The 22,743-nt window shown below is 46.6% G+C and overlaps 1 protein-coding gene across 1 annotated transcript; it reads left to right on the top strand.

The window, feature by feature from the left end:
- Nucleotides 1–11,776: 11,776 nt before the first annotated feature.
- Nucleotides 11,777–20,191, top strand: LOC137309326 (zinc finger protein 383-like). Its single transcript, XM_067977578.1, has 2 exons — nucleotides 11,777–12,160; nucleotides 15,398–20,191. The coding sequence occupies exon 2, from the start codon at nucleotides 15,424–15,426 to the stop codon at nucleotides 16,384–16,386; it is 963 nt and encodes a 320-aa protein (XP_067833679.1). The 5' UTR covers nucleotides 11,777–12,160; nucleotides 15,398–15,423; the 3' UTR covers nucleotides 16,387–20,191.
- Nucleotides 20,192–22,743: the final 2,552 nt, after the last annotated feature.

The following is a 22,743-nucleotide window of genomic DNA, read 5'->3' as shown; positions in this document are numbered from 1 at the left end:
ACGTGCAAGGAGCTCATGTCACCAAGATTCCTCCAGTACAAGGCAGTGTGAGTGGGGGATAGTTCCATAATACAAATTGATTGATCCCTCCAGTACAATGCAGTGTGAGTGGGGATGGTTCCATAATACAAATTGATTGATTCCTCCAGTACAATGCAGTGTGAGTGGGGATAGTCCATAATACAAATTGATTGATCCCTCCAGTACAATGCAGTGTGAGTGGGGATAGTCCATAATACAAATTGATTGATCCCTCCAGTGCAATGCAGTGAGTGGGGGATAGTCCATAATATAAATTCATTGATTCCTCCAGTACAATGCAGTGTGAGTGGGGATCGTTCCATAATACAAATTGATTGATCCCTCCAGTACAATGCAGTGTGAGTGGGGATAGTCCATAATACAAATTGATTGATCCCTCCAGTACAATGCAGTGTGAGTGGGGATAGTCCATAATACAAATTGATTGATCCCTCCAGTGCAATGCAGTGAGTGGGGGATAGTCCATAATATAAATTGATTGATCCCTCCAGTACAATGCAGTGTGAGTGGGGATCGTTCCATAATACAAATTGATTGATCCCTCCTGTACAATGCAGTGTGAGTGGGGATAGTCCATAATACAAATTGATTGATCCCTCCAGTGCAATGCAGTGAGTGGGGGATAGTCCATAATACAAATTGATTGATTCCTCCAGTACAATGCAGTGTGAGTGGGGGATAGTCCATAATACAAATTGATTGATCCCTCCAGTACAATGCAGTGTGAGTGGGGGATAGTCCATAATACAAATTGATTGATCCCTCCAGTGCAATGCAGTGAGTGGGGGATAGTCCATAATATAAATTCATTGATTCCTCCAGTACAATGCAGTGTGAGTGGGGATCGTTCCATAATACAAATTGATTGATCCCTCCAGTACAATGCAGTGTGAGTGGGGATAGTCCATAATACAAATTGATTGATCCCTCCAGTACAATGCAGTGTGAGTGGGGATAGTCCATAATACAAATTGATTGATCCCTCCAGTGCAATGCAGTGAGTGGGGGATAGTCCATAATATAAATTGATTGATCCCTCCAGTACAATGCAGTGTGAGTGGGGATCGTTCCATAATACAAATTGATTGATCCCTCCTGTACAATGCAGTGTGAGTGGGGATAGTCCATAATACAAATTGATTGATCCCTCCAGTGCAATGCAGTGAGTGGGGGATAGTCCATAATACAAATTGATTGATTCCTCCAGTACAATGCAGTGTGAGTGGGGGATAGTCCATAATACAAATTGATTGATCCCTCCAGTACAATGCAGTGTGAGTGGGGGATAGTCCATAATACAAATTGATTGATCCCTCCAGTACAATGCAGTGTGAGTGGGGGATAGTCCATAATACAAATTGATTGATCCCTCCAGTACAATGCAGTGTGAGTGGGGATAGTTCCATAATACAAATTGATTGATCCCTCCTGTACAATGCAGTGTGAGTGGGGGATAGTCCATAATAAAAATTGATTGATTCCTCCAGTACAATGCAGTGTGAGTGGGGGATAGTCCATAATACAAATTGATTGATTCCTCCAGTACAATGCAGTGTGAGTGGGGGATAGTTCCATAACACAAATTGATTGATTCCTCCAGTACAATGCAGTGTGAGTGGGGGATAGTCCATAATACAAATTGATTGATTCCTCCAGTACAATGCAGTGTGAGTGGTGATAGTCCATAACACAAATTGATTGATTCCTCCAGTACAATGCAGTGTGAGTGGGGATAGTCCATAATACAAATTGATTGATCCCTCCAGTACAATGCAGTGTGAGTGGGGATAGTTCCATAATACAAATTGATTGATCCCTCCAGTACAATGCAGTGTGAGTGGGGATAGTCCATAATACAAATTGATTGATTCCTCCAGTACAATGCAGTGTGAGTGGTGATAGTCCATAACACAAATTGATTGATTCCTCCAGTACAATGCAGTGTGAGTGGGGATAGTCCATAACACAAATTGATTGATTCCTCCAGTACAATGCAGTGTGAGTGGGGATAGTCCATAATACAAATTGATTGATCCCTCCAGTACAATGCAGTGTGAGTGGGGATAGTTCCATAATACAAATTGATTGATTCCTCCAGTACAAGGCAGTGTGAGTGGGGATAGTCCATAATACAAATTGATTGATTCCTCCAGTACAATGCAGTGTGAGTGGGGATAGTTCCATAATACAAATTGATTGATCCCTCCAGTGCAATGCAGTGTGAGTGGGGATAGTTCCATAACACAAATTGATTGATTCCTCCAGTACAATGCAGTGTGAGTGGGGGATAGTCCATAATATAAATTGATTGATTCCTCCAGTACAATGCAGTGTGAGTGGGGATAGTCCATAATACAAATTGATTGATCCCTCCAGTACAATGCAGTGTGAGTGGGGATAGTTCCATAATACAAATTGATTGATCCCTCCAGTACAATGCAGTGTGAGTGGGGGATAGTTCCATAATACAAATTGATTGATTCCTCCAGTACAATGCAGTGTGAGTGGGGATAGTCCATAATACAAATTGATTGATCCCTCCAGTGCAATGCAGTGTGAGTGGGGATAGTTCCATAATACAAATTGATTGATCCCTCCAGTACAATGCAGTGTGAGTGGGGATAGTTCCATAATACAAATTGATTGATCCCTCCAGTACAATGCAGTGTGAGTGGGGATAGTTCCATAATACAAATTGATTGATTCCTCCAGTACAATGCAGTGTGAGTGGGGATAGTCCATAATACAAATTGATTGATTCCTCCAGTACAATGCAGTGAGTGGGGGATAGTCCATAATATAAATTCATTGATTCCTCCAGTACAATACAGTGTGAGTGGGGGATAGTCCATAATATAAATTGATTGATCCCTCCAGTACAATGCAGTGTGAGTGGGGGATAGTCCATAATACAAATTGATTGATCCCTCCAGTACAATGCAGTGTGAGTGGGGGATAGTCCATAATACAAATTGATTGATTCCTCCAGTGCAATGCAGTGTGAGTGGGGGATAGTCCATAATACAAATTGATTGATTCCTCCAGTACAATGCAGTGTGAGTGGGGATAGTTCCATAATATAAATTGATTGATTCCTCCAGTACAATGCAGTGTGAGTGGGGGATAGTTCCATAATATAAATTGATTGATCCCTCCTGTACAATGCAGTGTGAGTGGGGATAGTTCCATAATATAAATTGATTGATCCCTCCAGTGCAATGCAGTGTGAGTGGGGGATAGTTCCAGAATACAAATTGATTGATTCCTCCAGTACAATGCAGTGTGAGTGGGGATAGTTCCATAATATAAATTGATTGATCCCTCCAGTGCAATGCAGTGTGAGTGGGGGATAGTTCCAGAATACAAATTGATTGATCCCTCCAGTGCAATGCAGTGTGAGTGGGGGATAGTTCCAGAATACAAATTGATTGATTCCTCCAGTACAATGCAGTGTGAGTGGGGATAGTTCCATAATACAAATTGATTGATTCCTCCAGTGCAATGCAGTGTGAGTGGGGGATAGTCCATAATACAAATTGATTGATTCCTCCAGTGCAATGCAGTGTGAGTGGGGATAGTCCATAATATAAATTCATTGATTCCTCCAGTGCAATGCAGTGAGTGGGGGATAGTCCATAATATAAATTGATTGATCCCTCCAGTGCAATGCAGTGTGAGTGGGGGATAGTTCCATAACACAAATTGATTGATCCCTCCAGTACAATGCAGTGTGAGTGGGGATAGTCCATAATACAAATTGATTGATTCCTCCAGTACAATGCAGTGTGAGTGGGGGATAGTTCCATAATATAAATTGATTGATTCCTCCAGTACAATGCAGTGTGAGTGGGGATAGTCCATAATACAAATTGATTGATCCCTCCAGTACAATGCAGTGTGAGTGGGGGATAGTTCCATAATATAAATTGATTGATTCCTCCAGTACAATGCAGTGTGAGTGGGGATAGTTCCATAATACAAATTGATTGATCCCTCCAGGACAATGCAGTGTGAGTGGGGGATAGTCCATAATACAAATTGATTGATCCCTCCAGTACAATGCAGTGTGAGTGGGGGATAGTCCATAATACAAATTGATTGATCCCTCCAGTACAATGCAGTGTGAGTGGGGGATAGTCCATAATACAAATTGATTGATCCCTCCAGTACAATGCAGTGTGAGTGGGGATAGTTCCATAATACAAATTGATTGATCCCTCCAGTACAATGCAGTGTGAGTGGGGATAGTCCATAATACAAATTGATTGATCCCTCCAGTACAATGCAGTGTGAGTGGGGGATAGTTCCATAATACAAATTGATTGATCCCTCCAGTACAATGCAGTGTGAGTGGGGATAGTTCCATAATACAAATTGATTGATCCCTCCAGTACAATGCAGTGTGAGTGGGGATAGTCCATAATACAAATTGATTGATCCCTCCAGTACAATGCAGTGTGAGTGGGGGATAGTTCCAGAATACAAATTGATTGATCCCTCCAGTGCAATGCAGTGTGAGTGGGGATAGTTCCATAATACAAATTGATTGATTCCTCCAGTACAATGCAGTGTGAATGGGGATAGTCCATAATACAAATTGATTGATTCCTCCAGTACAATGCAGTGTGAGTGGGGGATAGTTCCAGAATACAAATTGATTGATTCCTCCAGTGCAATGCAGTGTGAGTGGGGATAGTTCCAGAATACAAATTGATTGATCCCTCCTGTACAATGCAGTGTGAGTGGGGGATAGTTCCATAATATAAATTGATTGATTCCTCCAGTACAATGCAGTGTGAGTGGGGATAGTTCCAGAATACAAATTGATTGATTCCTCCAGTGCAATGCAGTGTGAGTGGGGGATAGTTCCATAATATAAATTGATTGATCCCTCCAGTACAATGCAGTGTGAGTGGGGGATAGTCCATAATACAAATTGATTGATCCCTCCAGTACAATGCAGTGTGAGTGGGGGATAGTCCATAATACAAATTGATTGATTCCTCCAGTGCAATGCAGTGTGAGTGGGGATAGTTCCATAATACAAATTGATTGATCCCTCCAGTACAATGCAGTGTGAGTGGGGATGGTTCCATAATACAAATTGATTGATCCCTCCAGTACAATGCAGTGTGAGTGGGGATAGTTCCATAATACAAATTGATTGATCCCTCCAGTGCAATGCAGTGTGAGTGGGGATAGTTCCATAATATAAATTGATTGATTCCTCCAGTACAATGCAGTGTGAGTGGGGGATAGTCCATAATACAAATTGATTGATTCCTCCAGTACAATGCAGTGAGTGGGGGATAGTCCATAATACAAATTGATTGATCCCTCCAGTGCAATGCAGTGTGAGTGGGGATAGTTCCATAATACAAATTGATTGATCCCTCCAGTACAATGCAGTGTGAGTGGGGATAGTTCCATAATACAAATTGATTGATCCCTCCAGTGCAATGCAGTGTGAGTGGGGATAGTTCCATAATATAAATTGATTGATCCCTCCAGTGCAATGCAGTGTGAGTGGGGATAGTTCCATAATACAAATTGATTGATCCCTCTAGTACAATGCAGTGTGAGTGGGGGATAGTCCATAATACAAATTGATTGCTCCCTCCAGTACAATGCAGTCATGATGTGGAGATGCCGGTGATGGACTGGGGTGGACAAATGTAAGGAATCTTACAACACCAGGTTATAGTCCAACAAATTTATTTTAAAATCACAAGCTTTCGGAGATTATTCATTTGACGAAGGAGATAATCTCCGAAAGCTTGTGATTTTAAAATAAATTTGTTGGACTATAACCTGGTGTTGTAAGATTCCTTACAATGCAGTGTGAGTGGGGATAGTTCCATAATACAAATTGATTGCTCCCTCCAGTACAATGCAGTGTGAGTGGGGATAGTTCCATAATATAAATTGATTGATCCCTCCAGTACAATGCAGTGTGAGTGGGGATAGTTCCATAATATAAATTGATTGATCCCTCCAGTACAATGCAGTGTGAGTGGGGATAGTTCCATAATATAAATTGATTGATCCCTCCAGTACAATGCAGTGTGAGTGGGGATGGTTCCATAATATAAATTGATTGATTCCTCCAGTGCAATGCAGTGTGAGTGGGGGATAGTTCCATAATACAAATTGATTGATTCCTCCAGTACAATGCAGTGTGAGTGGGGGATAGTCCATAATACAAATTGATTGATCCCTCCAGTACAATGCAGTGTGAGTGGGGGATAGTTCCATAATACAAATTGATTGATCCCTCCAGTACAATGCAGTGTGAGTGGGGGATAGTCCATAATACAAATTGATTGATTCCTCCAGTACAATGCAGTGTGAGTGGGGGATGCTCCATAATACAAATTGATTGATCCCTCCAGTACAATGCAGTGTGAGTGGGGGATAGTTCCATAATACAAATTGATTGATCCCTCCAGTACAATGCAGTGTGAGTGGGGGATGGTCCATAATACAAATTGATTGATTCCTCCAGTACAATGCAGTGTGAGTGGGGGATGGTCCATAATACAAATTGATTGATCCCTCCAGTACAATGCAGTGTGAGTGGGGGATAGCCCATAATACAAATTGATTGATCCCTCCAGTACAATGCAGTGTGAGTGGGGGATAGTCCATAATACAAATTGATTGATCCCTCCAGTACAATGCAGTGTGAGTGGGGATAGTTCCATAATACAAATTGATTGATCCCTCCAGTACAATGCAGTGTGAGTGGGGATAGTCCATAATACAAATTGATTGATCCCTCCAGTACAATGCAGTGTGAGTGGGGGATAGTTCCATAATACAAATTGATTGATCCCTCCAGTACAATGCAGTGTGAGTGGGGGATGGTCCATAATACAAATTGATTGATTCCTCCAGTACAATGCAGTGTGAGTGGGGGATGGTCCATAATACAAATTGATTGATCCCTCCAGTACAATGCAGTGTGAGTGGGGGATAGTCCATAATACAAATTGATTGATCCCTCCAGTACAATGCAGTGTGAGTGGGGGATAGTCCATAATATAAATTGATTGATCCCTCCAGTACAATGCAGTGTGAGTGGGGATAGTTCCATAATACAAATTGATTGATCCCTCCAGTGCAATGCAGTGTGAGTGGGGATAGTTCCATAATACAAATTGATTGATCCCTCCAGTGCAATGCAGTGTGAGTGGGGATAGTTCCATAATACAAATTGATTGATCCCTCCAGTACAATGCAGTGTGAGTGGGGATAGTTCCATAATACAAATTGATTGATCCCTCCAGTGCAATGCAGTGTGAGTGGGGGATAGTCCATAATACAAATTGATTGATCCCTCCAGTACAATGCAGTGTGAGTGGGGATAGTTCCATAATACAAATTGATTGATCCCTCCAGTACAATGCAGTGTGAGTGGGGATAGTTCCATAATATAAATTGATTGATCCCTCCAGTACAATGCAGTGTGAGTGGGGGATAGTTCCAGAATACAAATTGATTGATCCCTCCAGTGCAATGCAGTGTGAGTGGGGATAGTTCCATAATACAAATTGATTGATCCCTCCAGTACAATGCAGTGTGAGTGGGGGATAGTTCCATAATATAAATTGATTGATCCCTCCTGTACAATGCAGTGTGAGTGGGGATAGTTCCATAATATAAATTGATTGATCCCTCCAGTACAATGCAGTGTGAGTGGGGGATAGTTCCAGAATACAAATTGATTGATCCCTCCAGTGCAATGCAGTGTGAGTGGGGATAGTTCCATAATACAAATTGATTGATTCCTCCAGTACAATGCAGTGTGAATGGGGATAGTTCCAGAATACAAATTGATTGATTCCTCCAGTGCAATGCAGTGTGAGTGGGGATAGTTCCAGAATACAAATTGATTGATCCCTCCTGTACAATGCAGTGTGAGTGGGGGATAGTTCCATAATATAAATTGATTGATTCCTCCAGTACAATGCAGTGTGAGTGGGGATAGTTCCAGAATACAAATTGATTGATTCCTCCAGTGCAATGCAGTGTGAGTGGGGGATAGTTCCATAATATAAATTGATTGATCCCTCCAGTACAATGCAGTGTGAGTGGGGGATAGTCCATAATACAAATTGATTGATTCCTCCAGTGCAATGCAGTGTGAGTGGGGATAGTTCCATAATACAAATTGATTGATCCCTCCAGTGCAATGCAGTGTGAGTGGGGATAGTTCCATAATATAAATTGATTGATCCCTCCAGTACAATGCAGTGTGAGTGGGGGATAGTCCATAATACAAATTGATTGATTCCTCCAGTGCAATGCAGTGTGAGTGGGGATAGTTCCATAATACAAATTGATTGATCCCTCCAGTACAATGCAGTGTGAGTGGGGATAGTTCCATAATACAAATTGATTGATCCCTCCAGTGCAATGCAGTGTGAGTGGGGATAGTTCCATAATATAAATTGATTGATCCCTCCAGTGCAATGCAGTGTGAGTGGGGATAGTTCCATAATACAAATTGATTGATCCCTCTAGTACAATGCAGTGTGAGTGGGGGATAGTCCATAATACAAATTGATTGCTCCCTCCAGTACAATGCAGTCATGATGTGGAGATGCCGGTGATGGACTGGGGTGGACAAATGTAAGGAATCTTACAACACCAGGTTATAGTCCAACAAATTTATTTTAAAATCACAAGCTTTCGGAGATTATTCATTTGACGAAGGAGATAATCTCCGAAAGCTTGTGATTTTAAAATAAATTTGTTGGACTATAACCTGGTGTTGTAAGATTCCTTACAATGCAGTGTGAGTGGGGATAGTTCCATAATACAAATTGATTGCTCCCTCCAGTACAATGCAGTGTGAGTGGGGATAGTTCCATAATATAAATTGATTGATCCCTCCAGTACAATGCAGTGTGAGTGGGGATGGTTCCATAATATAAATTGATTGATTCCTCCAGTGCAATGCAGTGTGAGTGGGGGATAGTTCCATAATACAAATTGATTGATTCCTCCAGTACAATGCAGTGTGAGTGGGGATAGTTCCATAATACAAATTGATTGATTCCTCCAGTACAATGCAGTGTGAGTGGGGGATAGTCCATAATACAAATTGATTGATTCCTCCAGTACAATGCAGTGTGAGTGGGGGATGGTCCATAATACAAATTGATTGATTCCTCCAGTACAATGCAGTGTGAGTGGGGGATAGTCCATAATACAAATTGATTGATCCCTCCAGTACAATGCAGTGTGAGTGGGGGATAGTTCCATAATACAAATTGATTGATCCCTCCAGTACAATGCAGTGTGAGTGGGGGATAGTCCATAATACAAATTGATTGATCCCTCCAGTACAATGCAGTGTGAGTGGGGGATAGTTCCATAATACAAATTGATTGATCCCTCCAGTACAATGCAGTGTGAGTGGGGATAGTCCATAATACAAATTGATTGATCCCTCCAGTACAATGCAGTGTGAGTGGGGGATAGTTCCATAATACAAATTGATTGATCCCTCCAGTACAATGCAGTGTGAGTGGGGGATGGTCCATAATACAAATTGATTGATTCCTCCAGTACAATGCAGTGTGAGTGGGGGATGGTCCATAATACAAATTGATTGATCCCTCCAGTACAATGCAGTGTGAGTGGGGGATAGTCCATAATACAAATTGATTGATCCCTCCAGTACAATGCAGTGTGAGTGGGGGATAGTCCATAATATAAATTGATTGATCCCTCCAGTACAATGCAGTGTGAGTGGGGATAGTTCCATAATACAAATTGATTGATCCCTCCAGTGCAATGCAGTGTGAGTGGGGATAGTTCCATAATACAAATTGATTGATCCCTCCAGTGCAATGCAGTGTGAGTGGGGATAGTTCCATAATACAAATTGATTGATCCCTCCAGTACAATGCAGTGTGAGTGGGGATAGTTCCATAATACAAATTGATTGATCCCTCCAGTGCAATGCAGTGTGAGTGGGGATAGTTCCATAATACAAATTGATTGATCCCTCCAGTGCAATGCAGTGTGAGTGGGGATAGTTCCATAATACAAATTGATTGATCCCTCCAGTACAATGCAGTGTGAGTGGGGGATAGTCCATAATACAAATTGATTGATCCCTCCAGTACAATGCAGTGTGAGTGGGGGATAGTCCATAATATAAATTGATTGATCCCTCCAGTACAATGCAGTGTGAGTGGGGATAGTTCCATAATACAAATTGATTGATCCCTCCAGTGCAATGCAGTGTGAGTGGGGGATAGTTCCATAATACAAATTGATTGATCCCTCCAGTGCAATGCAGTGTGAGTGGGGATAGTCCATAATACAAATTGATTGATTCCTCCAGTACAATGCAGTGTGAGTGGGGGATAGTCCATAATACAAATTGATTGATTCCTCCAGTACAATGCAGTGTGAGTGGGGGATAGTTCCATAATACAAATTGATTGATCCCTCCAGTACAATGCAGTGTGAGTGGGGGATAGTTCCATAATACAAATTGATTGATCCCTCCAGTGCAATGCAGTGTGAGTGGGGATAGTTCCATAATACAAATTGATTGATCCCTCCAGTGCAATGCAGTGTGAGTGGGGGATAGTTCCATAATACAAATTGATTGATCCCTCCAGTGCAATGCAGTGTGAGTGGGGATAGTTCCATAATACAAATTGATTGATCCCTCCAGTGCAATGCAGTGTGAGTGGGGATAGTTCCATAATACAAATTGATTGATCCCTCCAGTGCAATGCAGTGTGAGTGGGGATAGTTCCATAATACAAATTGATTGATCCCTCCAGTGCAATGCAGTGTGAGTGGGGATAGTTCCATAATACAAATTGATTGATCCCTCCAGTACAATGCAGTGTGAGTGGGGATAGTTCCATAATACAAATTGATTGATCCCTCCAGTACAATGCAGTGTGAGTGGGGATAGTTCCATAATACAAATTGATTGATCCCTCCAGTGCAATGCAGTGTGAGTGGGGATAGTTCCATAATACAAATTGATTGATTCCTCCAGTGCAATGCAGTGTGAGTGGGGATAGTTCCATAATACAAATTGATTGATTCCTCCAGTGCAATGCAGTGTGAGTGGGGATAGTTCCATAATACAAATTGATTGATCCCTCCAGTGCAATGCAGTGTGAGTGGGGATAGTTCCATAATACAAATTGATTGATCCCTCCAGTGCAATGCAGTGTGAGTGGGGATAGTTCCATAATACAAATTGATTGATCCCTCCAGTACAATGCAGTGTGAGTGGGGATAGTTCCATAATACAAATTGATTGATCCCTCCAGTACAATGCTGGAGTCTCCGGGTTTGATTGACGGGCGAGTCACCCAATCAAGTCCGCTCTGGCCCGGGACGCGAGACGTCACAATCGCGGCCCGGGGAGGGCGGGACTTTCGCCGCGCGGCGCACGTCGGGAAAAGGGCCAGCGACGAGACGAACCGCGCAGGCGCGCCGGGTTTTTTTCTTTAATTTCCCGCGCCCCCTCTCCGAGAAAAAAAAAATTAATTGGATGAAGTGAAAACATTGAATCGATTCAAAAACACCGGGAATTGATGATTTCCAACCCCCCCCACCCCCTCTCTCTCTCTCTCTCTCACCCGAGCCGTCGTTGTTTTCCGCCCCTCCCCCCCTCGCACTGTCGTGCGTCGATCGACGGTCTCTGTGATTGACGTGAGCCGCCGGCCAATCAGGAGAGCGGGAACGGGCTGGGAGGACCGAGCTGGGCGTCGGTCCTCCAACCAATCAGGGCGCGGGGAGGGGGGCGGGACCTGCCCTGGTGACGTAGTGAGGATGGAGGCCACTCTCTCTCTCTTCATTGTCTGAAGTAGCTGTTAAAGGGGAGGGGTGGCTGTGAGTGCTGAGTTAGGGGAGAAAAAAAACAAATTATTGCAGTACCTTTAATTAAATGCATGCAGCTGCATTTTCTTTTGTTGCATTTGGTGATTTTAAAAGAAAGAAAACTGGACCTTTCTGATGTGATTTTATGCAGAACAAAGAGCCCCTGGCTGGTGTGAGTGGGGCAAACATTTTAACATTGATGGGCAGCCAGCTTAAAGGGACAAAGAGCCATCTCTTCCTCTTCTCTCTTGTGAGTATTTTTGGGGGGTAGTTAAAGGGACCCCTTTTCCTTCTTTCTTTCTTGATTGTTAATTAAAGGGGCACTGTAGTGCCTCGTTGCCTCAGGAATTTAAAGGGACAGTGTCTCTCTCTCTCTTATTCCGCCTCACGTAGAATTTACAGCGCAGAGAAAAAAAAGGCCATTTGGTCCAACCTGGTCTGTGCCGGTGTTTATGCTCCACGCGAGCCTCCTCCCTCCCTCCCCTCTTCGCCTCCTCCCTCCCTCCCCTCTTCGCCTCCTCCCTCCCTCCCCTCTTCGCCTCCTCCCTCCCTCCCCTCTTCGCCTCCTCCCTCCCTCCCCTCTTCGCCTCCTCCCTCCCTCCCCTCTTCGCCTCCTCCCTCCCTCCCCTCTTCGCCTCCTCCCTCCCTCCCCTCTTCGCCTCCTCCCTCCCTCCCCTCTTCGCCTCCTCCCTCCCTCCCCTCTTCGCCTCCTCCCTCCCTCCCCTCTTCGCCGTCTCACCCCGTCTTCTTCTTCACCTGACCCCATGTTTTGTCGTTAAAGGGACAGCCTCCTTTTTAGCAATAGATTTCTCCTCCTGCGCTCCGAGAACGGCTGTGAATCTGACCCATTTTTAGGAGACTTTAGCCTCTCTCAAACTGTCTCGTGGTTGTCTGCGGATGGAGTTTGACTCCATCTGTTTCACTCTTAAACGTTTATCGGTTCTTGCAGCGAGTTGTGAAGGTTTTGTCTGGAAACTGCAGGAGATTTGCCGTCTTCTAGAATGTCTGCTCCCCTCCCATATCTTTTGTTTTTCATCCCCGGTAGGTGCTGAGTGAGCTGGGCTCAGCTGGGGCAGGATTTGAGGTGTTTGCAGTTGGGCTAGAGAGAGGGGGGGGAAAATCAGCCGGGGCTTCAGCACCTGCCTGTGATCCAGTGTGTCGCTACTGGGTAACAATGGGACCTGGGCGCCAATTTAATGCCTCCCCATTAGATCAGCCATGATCTTATCAAATGGCTGAGCAGGCACGAGGGGCTGAATGGCCTACTCCTGTTCCTATGTTCCCAGATGTAGCCTGCGGCCATTTGGGTGAATTACCGGAGTGAAACAGTACAATCAAACGAGGGATGCCTTCAGGAGAGAGGAGAGGAAAAACTTGGCAGAGGACAACTGTGAGAATTCATGGAGGAAGGAGAGGAGCTTTAGAAGAAAATAAATTCAGGGACTTAAATTATGTGGAGAGACTGGAGAAGCTGGGGTTGTTCTCCTTAGAGCAGAGAAGGTTGAGGGGAGATTTGATCGAGGTGTTCAAAATCATGAAGGGTCCAGACAGAGTAGATAGAGAGAAACTGTTCCCGTTGGCGGAAGGGTCAAGGACCAGAGGACACGGATTTAAGGTGATTGGCAAAAGAACCAAAGGTGACCTGAGGAAAAACTTTTTTACCCAGCGAGTGGTTCTGATCTGGAATGCACTGCCCGAGGGGGTGGTGGAGGCAGATTCAATCATGGCCTTCAAAAGGGAACTAGATAAGCACTTGAAGGGAAAAGATTTGCAGGGCTACGGGGGCGGTGGGGGGGTAGTGGGACCAGCTGGATTGCTCGTGCATGGAGCCGGCACGGACTCGATGGGCCAAATGGCCTCTTTTCATGCTGTACCCTTTCCATGATTCTAGCGTAGAAGTGTAATTGTCTGTTCTTTGAATTTATATCCTGCAAGTACAGTTATGAGTTTTAAATTAGAAATGGGGCATTCACAGACAATATGCCCCATTATTTCTTCCCCAGCTTCCCTCGGGTGTAAACCGTCCCTTGAATTTGTCCACCTTCAGTTGGAGGAACCTCTTCAGTCCCATTTCTCTTCGCCCATCACCTCCTGTGCTCGTCGCTCCACGTTGGCTCCCTGTCCACCAACACCTTGAAATTAAAATTCTCACCCCCGTATTCAAATCCCTCCATGGCCCTCGCCCCCCCACCTCTCCCTATCTCTGTAACCTCCTCCAGCCCCTACAACCCTCCGAGATCTCTGCGCTCCTCCAATTCTGGCCTCTTGCGCATCCCCCTGATTTCAATCGCTCCACCATTGGCGGCCGTGCCTTCAGCTGCCCGGGCCCTAAGCTCTGGAATTCCCTCCCTAAACCTCTCCGCCTCTCTCTCTCCTCCTTTAAGACGCTCCTTAAAACCGACCTCTTTGACCAAGCTTTTGGTCACCGGTCCTAATATCTCCTTACATGGCTCGGTGTCAAATTATGTTTGATAATCGCTCCTGTGAAGCGCCTTGAGACGTTATAACAGTTCTCCAACCACGTCTGCTGGTTCTACAATCCCGATCCTGGGTGGAAACTGAAGCCGAGTGTTTATTTAGTATCTTTTATCGTTCCCTCACTCTCCACTACAGACTTCACCCCCCTGTTAGCCCAACTGACTGTTCTCTTCATAGTAGGTACAGGACAGAAGGAGGCCATTCGGCCCTTCGTGCCTGTGCCGGCTCTTTGAAAGATCTATCCAATTAGTCCCACGCCCCCTGCTCTTTCCCCATAGCCCTGCAAATATTTTCCCTTCCAGTATTTTTGAAAGTTATTATTGAATCTGCTCCCACCACCCTTTCAGGCAGTGCATTCCAGATCATCACAACTCACCGTGTGAAAAATTGTTTCCTCATCTCCCCCTCTGGCTCTTTTGCCGATGATCTTAAATCCGTGTCCTTTGGTTACCGACCCTCCTGCCCCCTGGAAACAGTCTCTCCTTATTGACTCTCTCAAAACCCGTCGTGATTTTGAACACCTCGATCGAATCTCCCCTTAACCTTCTCTGCTTTAAGGAGAACAATCCCAGCTTCTCCAGTCTCTCCACATCACTGAAGTCCCTCATCCCTGGGACCATTCGAGTAAATCTCCTCCGCACCCTCTCCAAGGCCGTCACATCCTTCCTAAAGTGCGGGGCCCAGAACTGGACACAATACTCCAACTGAGGCCTAACCAGTGTTTTATAAAGGGTTTAGCATCACTTCCTTGCTTTTGTACTCTGTGCCTCTATTAATAAAGCCCAGGATCCCAGATGCTTTTTCAACAGCCTTCTCAACTTATCCTGCCACTTTCTAAGATTTGTGTACACACACCCCCAGGTCTCTCTGTTCCTGCACCCCCTTTAAAATTGGACCATTTAGTTTATATTGCCTCTCCTTGTTCTTCCTACCAATATGTAGGACCAACCAATGCACCTACAGAAAGGCACCTTATTCTCATATTTGTTTTCCCAAACTTGCTTTACAGGGTGCCGGGAGGCCCAGGATTGGCAGATGGGAAGCTCAAGCCAAACGTCTGGTCAGGACCTGCCGGAGTCCTTCGATCTGCCGGGGCCCGAGTACCTGGAAGGCGAGGGTGAGGCCGAGAAACTCTACATCTGCTCGGCCTGCGGATTCTCCTTCAGCCAGTCGTCCGACCAGGCGCGGCACAAGTGCGGCCAGGGCGGGGAGCGGCCGTTCCACTTTGTCTACCCGCCGGAGGTGGGAGGCGACCGGCAGGGCCCGGCCAAGCTGTACACGTGCTCGGCTTGCGGGAGGGCCTTCGGCCGCTCGTCCAACCTGGCCAGGCACAGGCGGAGCCACACTGGGGCTCAGCCTTACAAGTGCGGGGACTGCGACAAGAGGTTCAATTACCCGTCCGAGCTAGAGACCCACCAGCGGGTCCACACCGGGGAGAGGCCCTTCACCTGCAACGTGTGCGGGAAGGGGTTCACCCAGTCCTCCAACCTGCTGACGCACCAGCGGGTCCACACCGGGGAGAGGCCCTTCACCTGCTCCCTGTGCGGGAAGGGCTTCACCTGCTCCTCCAAGCTGCTGACCCACCACCGGGTCCACACCGACGAGAGGCCCTTCAGCTGCCCCGACTGCCACAAAAGCTTCAAGAGCTCCAAGGAGCTGATGATGCACCAGCGCATTCACACCGGGGAGAGGCCCTTCCGCTGCGCCCACTGCGACAAGCGTTTCACCCGCTCCTCCGACATGCTGACCCACCAGAGGGTCCACACCGACCAGCGGCCTTTCGGCTGCCCCGACTGCCCCAAGAGCTTCAAGAGCTCCAAGGAACTGATGCAGCACGAGCGCATTCACACTGACGAGCGGCCTTTCCGCTGCTCCCGCTGCGGGAAGCGTTTCATGTACTCCTCCAACCTGCTCAGGCACCAGCGGATTCACGCCGAGAGGGGGGGCTCGCCCGCTCCGTGTGTGGGAATCGATTCGCTCGTTCATCCCACCTACTGAGACGTTGGTGGATTCATACTGGGGGAGAGAGAGAAGGGACCGTTCACCCGCTCCTTGTGTGGGAATTAATTCACTCGCTCGTCCCACCTACTGACACACCAGCGCGTTCACACCGGGGGGAGAGAGGGAGAGAGAGGGGACCGCTCACCTGCTCCGGGTGTGGGAATTAATTCACTCGCTCGTCCCACCTACTGACACACATTTGACTGAAGTGGTTCAGTTCGGCTGTTAATCACATCCAGGATGGAACGATTGTTAACTCTGGCTGTCGGGGATTTTGACACTGATGTTAATAGGAATCGTATAATCGTGAACACTTTAGGAAGGATGTCAAGGCTGCGGAGAGGGTGCCGAGGAGATTTACTAGAATGGTACCAGGCATTTTACCAAAACTATCAAATCCTAGCCGAGGCTTTTGCCTTCAAGTAACATATTTAGTGAAATAAAAACTCGATATCAATTAACTGTAAACTAAGTAGTACTATTTTAAAGGGAGTGCAGGAACAGAGAGACCTGGGGGGGGTGTGTACACAAATCTTTGAAGGTGGCAGGACAGGTTAAGACGGCTGTTAAAAAAGCATCTGGGCCTGATTAGTAGAGGCATCTGGGATCCTGGGCTTTATTAGTAGAGGGATAGATTAAAAGCAAGGGAGTTAATGCTAAACTTTTATAAAACACTGGTTAGGCCCCAGCTGGAGTATTTCGGCCAATTCTGGGCACCGCACTTTAGGAAGGATGTCAAGGCCTTGGAGAGGGTGCGGAGGAGATTTACTAGAATGGTCCCAGGGATGAGGGACTTCAGTGATGTGGAGAGACTGGAGAAGCTGGGATTGTTCTCCTTAGAGCAGAGAAGGTTAAGGGGAGATTTGATCGAGGTGTTCAAAATCAGGAAGGGTTTTGAGAGAGTAAATAAGGAGAAACTGTTTCCAGGGGGCAGGAGGGTCGGTGACCAGAGGACACGGATTTAAGGTGATCGGGGAAAGAGCCAGAGGGGGAGATGAGGAAACATTTTTTTTACGCAGCGAGTTGTGATGATCTGGAATTCGCTGCCTGAAAGGGCGGTGGAAGCAGATTCAATAATAACTTTCAAAAGGGAATTGGATAAATACTTGAAGGGAAAAAATTTTACAGGGCTACAGGGGGAGAGAGTGGGACTAATTTCACAGCTCTTTCAAAGAGCCGGCACTGACACAATGGGCCGAATGGCCTCCTCCTGTGCTGTAAGATTCTGTGATTGTATAAAGTACAGGAGGCGGCCATTTGGCCCCACCGCTATCTGCTCTCTCCAAGGTCTCCATTTAGTCCCGTTCCTTTGCTTTCACCCCCAGACTTTCAAGTTGTCCTTATTGAAATATTTCTCCACTCTCCTTGTAAAAGCCCCTTGTGGATTCTGTTTCCCCCACTGCTTTCGGTCGGGCGTTCCCTGCCTAATCAACCCTCTCCATAAATAGAAATTCTTGCAGCTTCTCCCGTGGTATTTTTGGTGTCGACCTTAAATTGACGCTCTCTGGTAACGGACTCACTGACCTCTCCGAGTGATTGTTCCCCAATTTACTCCATCGCAATTACAGCACAGAAACAGGCCATTCGGCCCAACTGGTCTCAGCCGGTGTTTATGCTCCTCCCACTCCTCTTCATCCAACCCTCTCAGCGTAACAACAACTCCCCCCATTCATACAGCGCCTTTAACATAGTAAAACAACCCCGAGGCGCTTCACGGGAGTGATTATCAAACAAAATTTGACACCGAGCCACATGAGGAGATATCAGGACAGGCGACCAAAAGCTCGGTCAAAGATGCAGGTTTTAAGGAGCGTCTTAAAGGCGGAGAGAGAGAGGGAGAGGCGGAGAGGTTTAGGGAGGGAATTCCAGAGCTTAGGGCCCAGGCAGCTAAAGGCACGGCCGCCAATGGTGCAGCGATTAAAATTGGGGATGCGCAAGAGGCCAGAATTGGAGGAGCGCAGAGATCTCGGAGGGTTGTAGGGGCCGGAGGAGGTTACAGAGATAGGGAGGGGGGGGGCGAGGGCCATGGAGGGATTTGAAAACAAGGATGAGTATTTCAAAATCGAGGTGTTCCCGGACCGGGAGCCAGTGTAGGTCAGCGAGCACAGGGAGTGATGGGTGAATGGGACTTGGTGCGAGTTAGGATACGGGCAGCAGAGTTTTGGATGAACTCAAGTTTATGGTGGGTGCAAGGAGAGCTTTGGAATAGTCGATTCTAGAGGTAACCTTCTATTCCTTTGTCCCTCATGTGTTTATCTAGCCTCCCCTTAAATTCATCCATACTATACGCCTCAGCTACTCCTTGTGGGAGCGAGTTCCACATTCTCACCACTCTTTGGGTAAAGAAGTTTCTCCTAAATTCCCTATTGGATTTATTAGTGACGATCTTATATTTATAGCCCCCTGGTTCTGGTCTCCCCCTCAAGTGGAAACATCTTCTCTACGTCTACCCTAACGAAACCCCTTCATAATCTTAAAGACCTCGATCAGGTCACCCCTTTCTGGAGAAAAGAGCCCTCAGCCTGTACAGCCTTTCCTGATAGTTAAAACCTCTCAGTTCTGGCATCATCCTAGTAAATCTTTTTTGCACCTTCTCCAGTTTTTATAATACGGAGTCCAGAACTGTACACAGTGCTCCAAGTGTGGTCCAACCAAGGTTCTATACAAGTTTAACATAACTTCTCTGCTTTCCAACTCTCTTCCTCTCGAAATGAACCCCAGTGCTGTGTTTGCGTTTCATTGCGTCAGAAGCTCTCAGAATTTTGAACACCTCCGCCTGGTTTCCTCTTCACCTTCACTGATCTGATCTGATGAAGAGAGGCCCAGATTCTCTAGTCTCTCCTCAGAGTCTTATCTCTCTGTCCCTGGGATCACGTTGGCAAATCCCGCTTGTGGGATCTTGCTGTGCGCAAATTGGCTGTCGGGTTTCCCTACGTTGCAACGGTGACGACACTTCAAAGGTACTCGATTGGCTGCGAAGGCCTTTGGGACGTCCTGAATTCGTGAAAAGCACCGTACAAATACAAGTCTTTTATTTTATTTTGACATATCTTCCTAAAGTCAAGTGCCCAAAAAAACTGGACAGTTCTAACTGCAACCTAACTGACGAGTTGTGTAGATTTAGTATTGTCTCTGTTTTAGGGCTCTTTTCCTGTTTATAAAACTTAGGACTTTTTATATTTATATATCTATATATACACACAGCGTGTTATCCCACTTTTAGTGACTCGTGTATCTAGAAACCCCTACGTCTCTGCTCTTTCTAAACCCTTTCCATTTAGCGTCAGCCGTGCCTCGGTTGGTCGCACTCTCGCCTCTGAGTCAGCAGGTAGTGGGTTCGAGCCCCACTCCGGGAGACTTGAGCGCACAATCCAGGCTGACTCTCCCGTGTGCCCGGTACTGAGGGAGCGCCGCGCCGTCTGGCGCACGCGACGTTAAACCGAGGCCCCCGTCTGCCCCTCGCAGGCAGATGTAAAAGATCCCACGGCCGCTATTGGAAGAAGAGCAAGGGGAGGTTCTCCCCGGGGCCGATATTTATCCCTCAACCAACATCACCAAAAGAAATCCAGATGAACTGGTCATTTCTGTTTGTGGGATCTTGCTGTGCGCAAATCGGCTGCCGTGTTTCCTACATTACAGCAGTGACTACACTTCAAAAGTACTCGATTGAGTGTAAAGAACTTTGGGACGTCCTGAGGTTGTGAAAGGCGCTATATAAATGCAAGATTTTTTTTTCTTTTTTAGTATGTATTTCCTCTCTCGATTGTCATTTCTCAGCATTAAATGTCAACTGGCCAATCTATCCCATCTACTAACCTCTTTGTGTCCTCCCGAAGCAATAAATAGAGAGCTGCACAGATCGTACAGCACAGAAACGGGCCATTCGGCCCAACCGCCCTATCCCGCTGTTTATGCTCCACGCGAGCCTCCTCCCTCCCGACTTCATCTCGTCCTTCTGTTCCTTTCTCCCTCATGTTGTTTATCGAGCTTCCCCTTAAGTGCATCTCCACTATTCACCTCAACCACTCCTTGTGGCAGTGAGTTGCACCTTAACGAGATGTGTTTAGTTTGGGAGGTTTGATAACTTTCCCTCCTGTTTTAATTGCAAGACTCCAATCGAAAATGCTCGATATTTTAGCAGATTTTGATGTTGTGCCCGGACGTACCCCGGTTGAGGGGCCCAGATCATCTCTCAACCTAGGAACAGGAGGAGGCCATTCTGCCCCTCGAGCCTGTTCTTTTCCCCCCCCCCCCCACCCTTCCCCCCCCATTCAATCAGATCATGGCTGATCTGTACCTCAAGCCCCATTTAACCCGCCTTAGCTTCATAATCCCATTTGATACCCCCTTGACCCAACCGGGAAAAAGAAAGCAGCAAGTGTTAATATTCCCCTATTGTGTGAGGGGAGGGCAGAGTGTGCCTCCCGCGCATGCGCGGTTGGCCAGCAAGGGCGCCAAGTCCCGCCCCTTGGCTGCGCCGCGATTGGTTGGAGGACTCACCGGCCGGATCGGTCCTCCAGCGGCCGCCATTGGTCGGAGCTCACGTCAATCAGGCGGCGCCCGGATCACGTGGTTCCCCGGACAGCGCCAGCGGTGGGAGGGGGAACGAAGCGGCGGCTCCGGACCGGGACTCTCAAGGTCGGTAGTTTTTTTAATTTTAACTATAACCTTCTCATTTATCGTCCTCCGTTTTCCCAACCGCCCCGATCGAGCGGAGCGCGTTGCAAAAAAAAAAAAAGAGAAAATACCTCAGACTTTCCGTCCGGTGCTTCGGGCCTGTCAACGGTCACCGGCCTCGCTCTCCCAGAATGACTTGCGTGGTCGCCCCGGGCAACGGGTGCCGACGGCCGCGCAGGCGCAGCAAGGGGTAAAGGGGGTGGTGTTCGTCGCCGGGCCCGGCTGCCGGGAAGATTCATCATCATTAAACCCACCCTGGAATGCAATGGCCCGGGAAACGCTCGCTTCCCCTCCCCGCCGCGGGGCGACCCATGCACGCGGGTTCCGGCACTCAACGGGCTGCCATTCCAACAAGGACAACGCGCCTGTTAAGAAATAGGAGCAGGGCGAGGCCATTCGGCCCCTCTCGAGCCTGCTCCGCCGTTCAATCAGATCACGGCCGATCTTCGACCTCAACTCCACTTTCCCGCCCGATCCCCGTATCCCTCGATTCCCCCGAAAATCTATCGATCTCAGCCTTGGATATACTCAACGACTGAGCGTCCACAGCCCTCTGGGGTAGAGAATTCCAAAGATTCGCAACCCTCTGAGTGAAGAAATTCCTCCTCATCTCAGTCTTGGATGGCCGACCCCTTATCCTGAGACTATGCCCCCTAGTTCTAGACTCTCCAGCCAGGGGGAAACAGCCTCTCAGCATCTACCCTGTCAAACCCCCTCAGAATCAATGAGATCACCTCTCATTCTTCTAAACTCCAGAGAGTATCGGCCCATTCTACTCAATCTCTCCTCATAGGACAACCCTCTCATCCCAGGAATTAATCTAGTGAACCTTCGTTGCACCGCCTCTAAGGCAAATATATCCTTCCTTAGATAGGGAGACCAAAACTGTACACAGTACTCCAGGCGAGGTCTCACCAAAGCCCCGTACAATTGTAGTAAGACTTCCTCACTCTTGTACTCCAACCCCCTTGCAATAAAGGCCAACATGCCATTTGCCTTCATAATTGCTTGCAGTACCTACATGCTAACTTTTTGTGTTTCTTGTATGAGGACACCCAAATCTCTCTGAACACCAACATTTAATAGTTTCTCACCATTTAAAAAAATATTCTGTTTTTCTACAATGCGATAAAACGTCCCAAAGGCATTTCACAGGAGCGATTATCAAACAAAATTTGACCCCAGAGCCGCACTGGCTGGGGGACAGAAAGCAGAGAGTAGTGGTGAACGGCTGTTTCTTCAGACTGGTGTTCCCCAGGGGTCAGTTTTAACTCTCTTTCATATTTATTAACGACCTGGACTTGGGTATAATTTGCAGATGGCACGAAACTCGGAAATGTAGTAAACAATGTGGAGGATAGTGACAGACTTCAGGAGGACAGAGACAGACTGGTGAAATGGGCAGACACATGGCAAATGAAATTTAACACAGAAGTGTGAAGTGATTCATTTTGGTAGGAAGAATGAGGAGAGGCAATATAAACTAAATGGTCCGATTTTAAACGGGGAGCAGGAACAGAGAGACCTGGGGGTGTGTGTACACAAATCTTTGAAGGTGCCAGAACAAGTTGAGAAGGCTGTTAAAAAAGCATATGGGATCTGGGCTTTATTAATAGAGGCATAGAGTTCAAAAGCAAGGAAGTGATGCTAAACCTTTATAAAACACTGGTTAGGCCT

The sequence above is a fragment of the Heptranchias perlo genome, unplaced genomic scaffold, assembly GCF_035084215.1.
Source record: "Heptranchias perlo isolate sHepPer1 unplaced genomic scaffold, sHepPer1.hap1 HAP1_SCAFFOLD_1619, whole genome shotgun sequence".
NCBI lineage: Eukaryota > Metazoa > Chordata > Chondrichthyes > Hexanchiformes > Hexanchidae > Heptranchias > Heptranchias perlo.
This window is presented reverse-complemented; position numbering and strand designations above follow the sequence as displayed.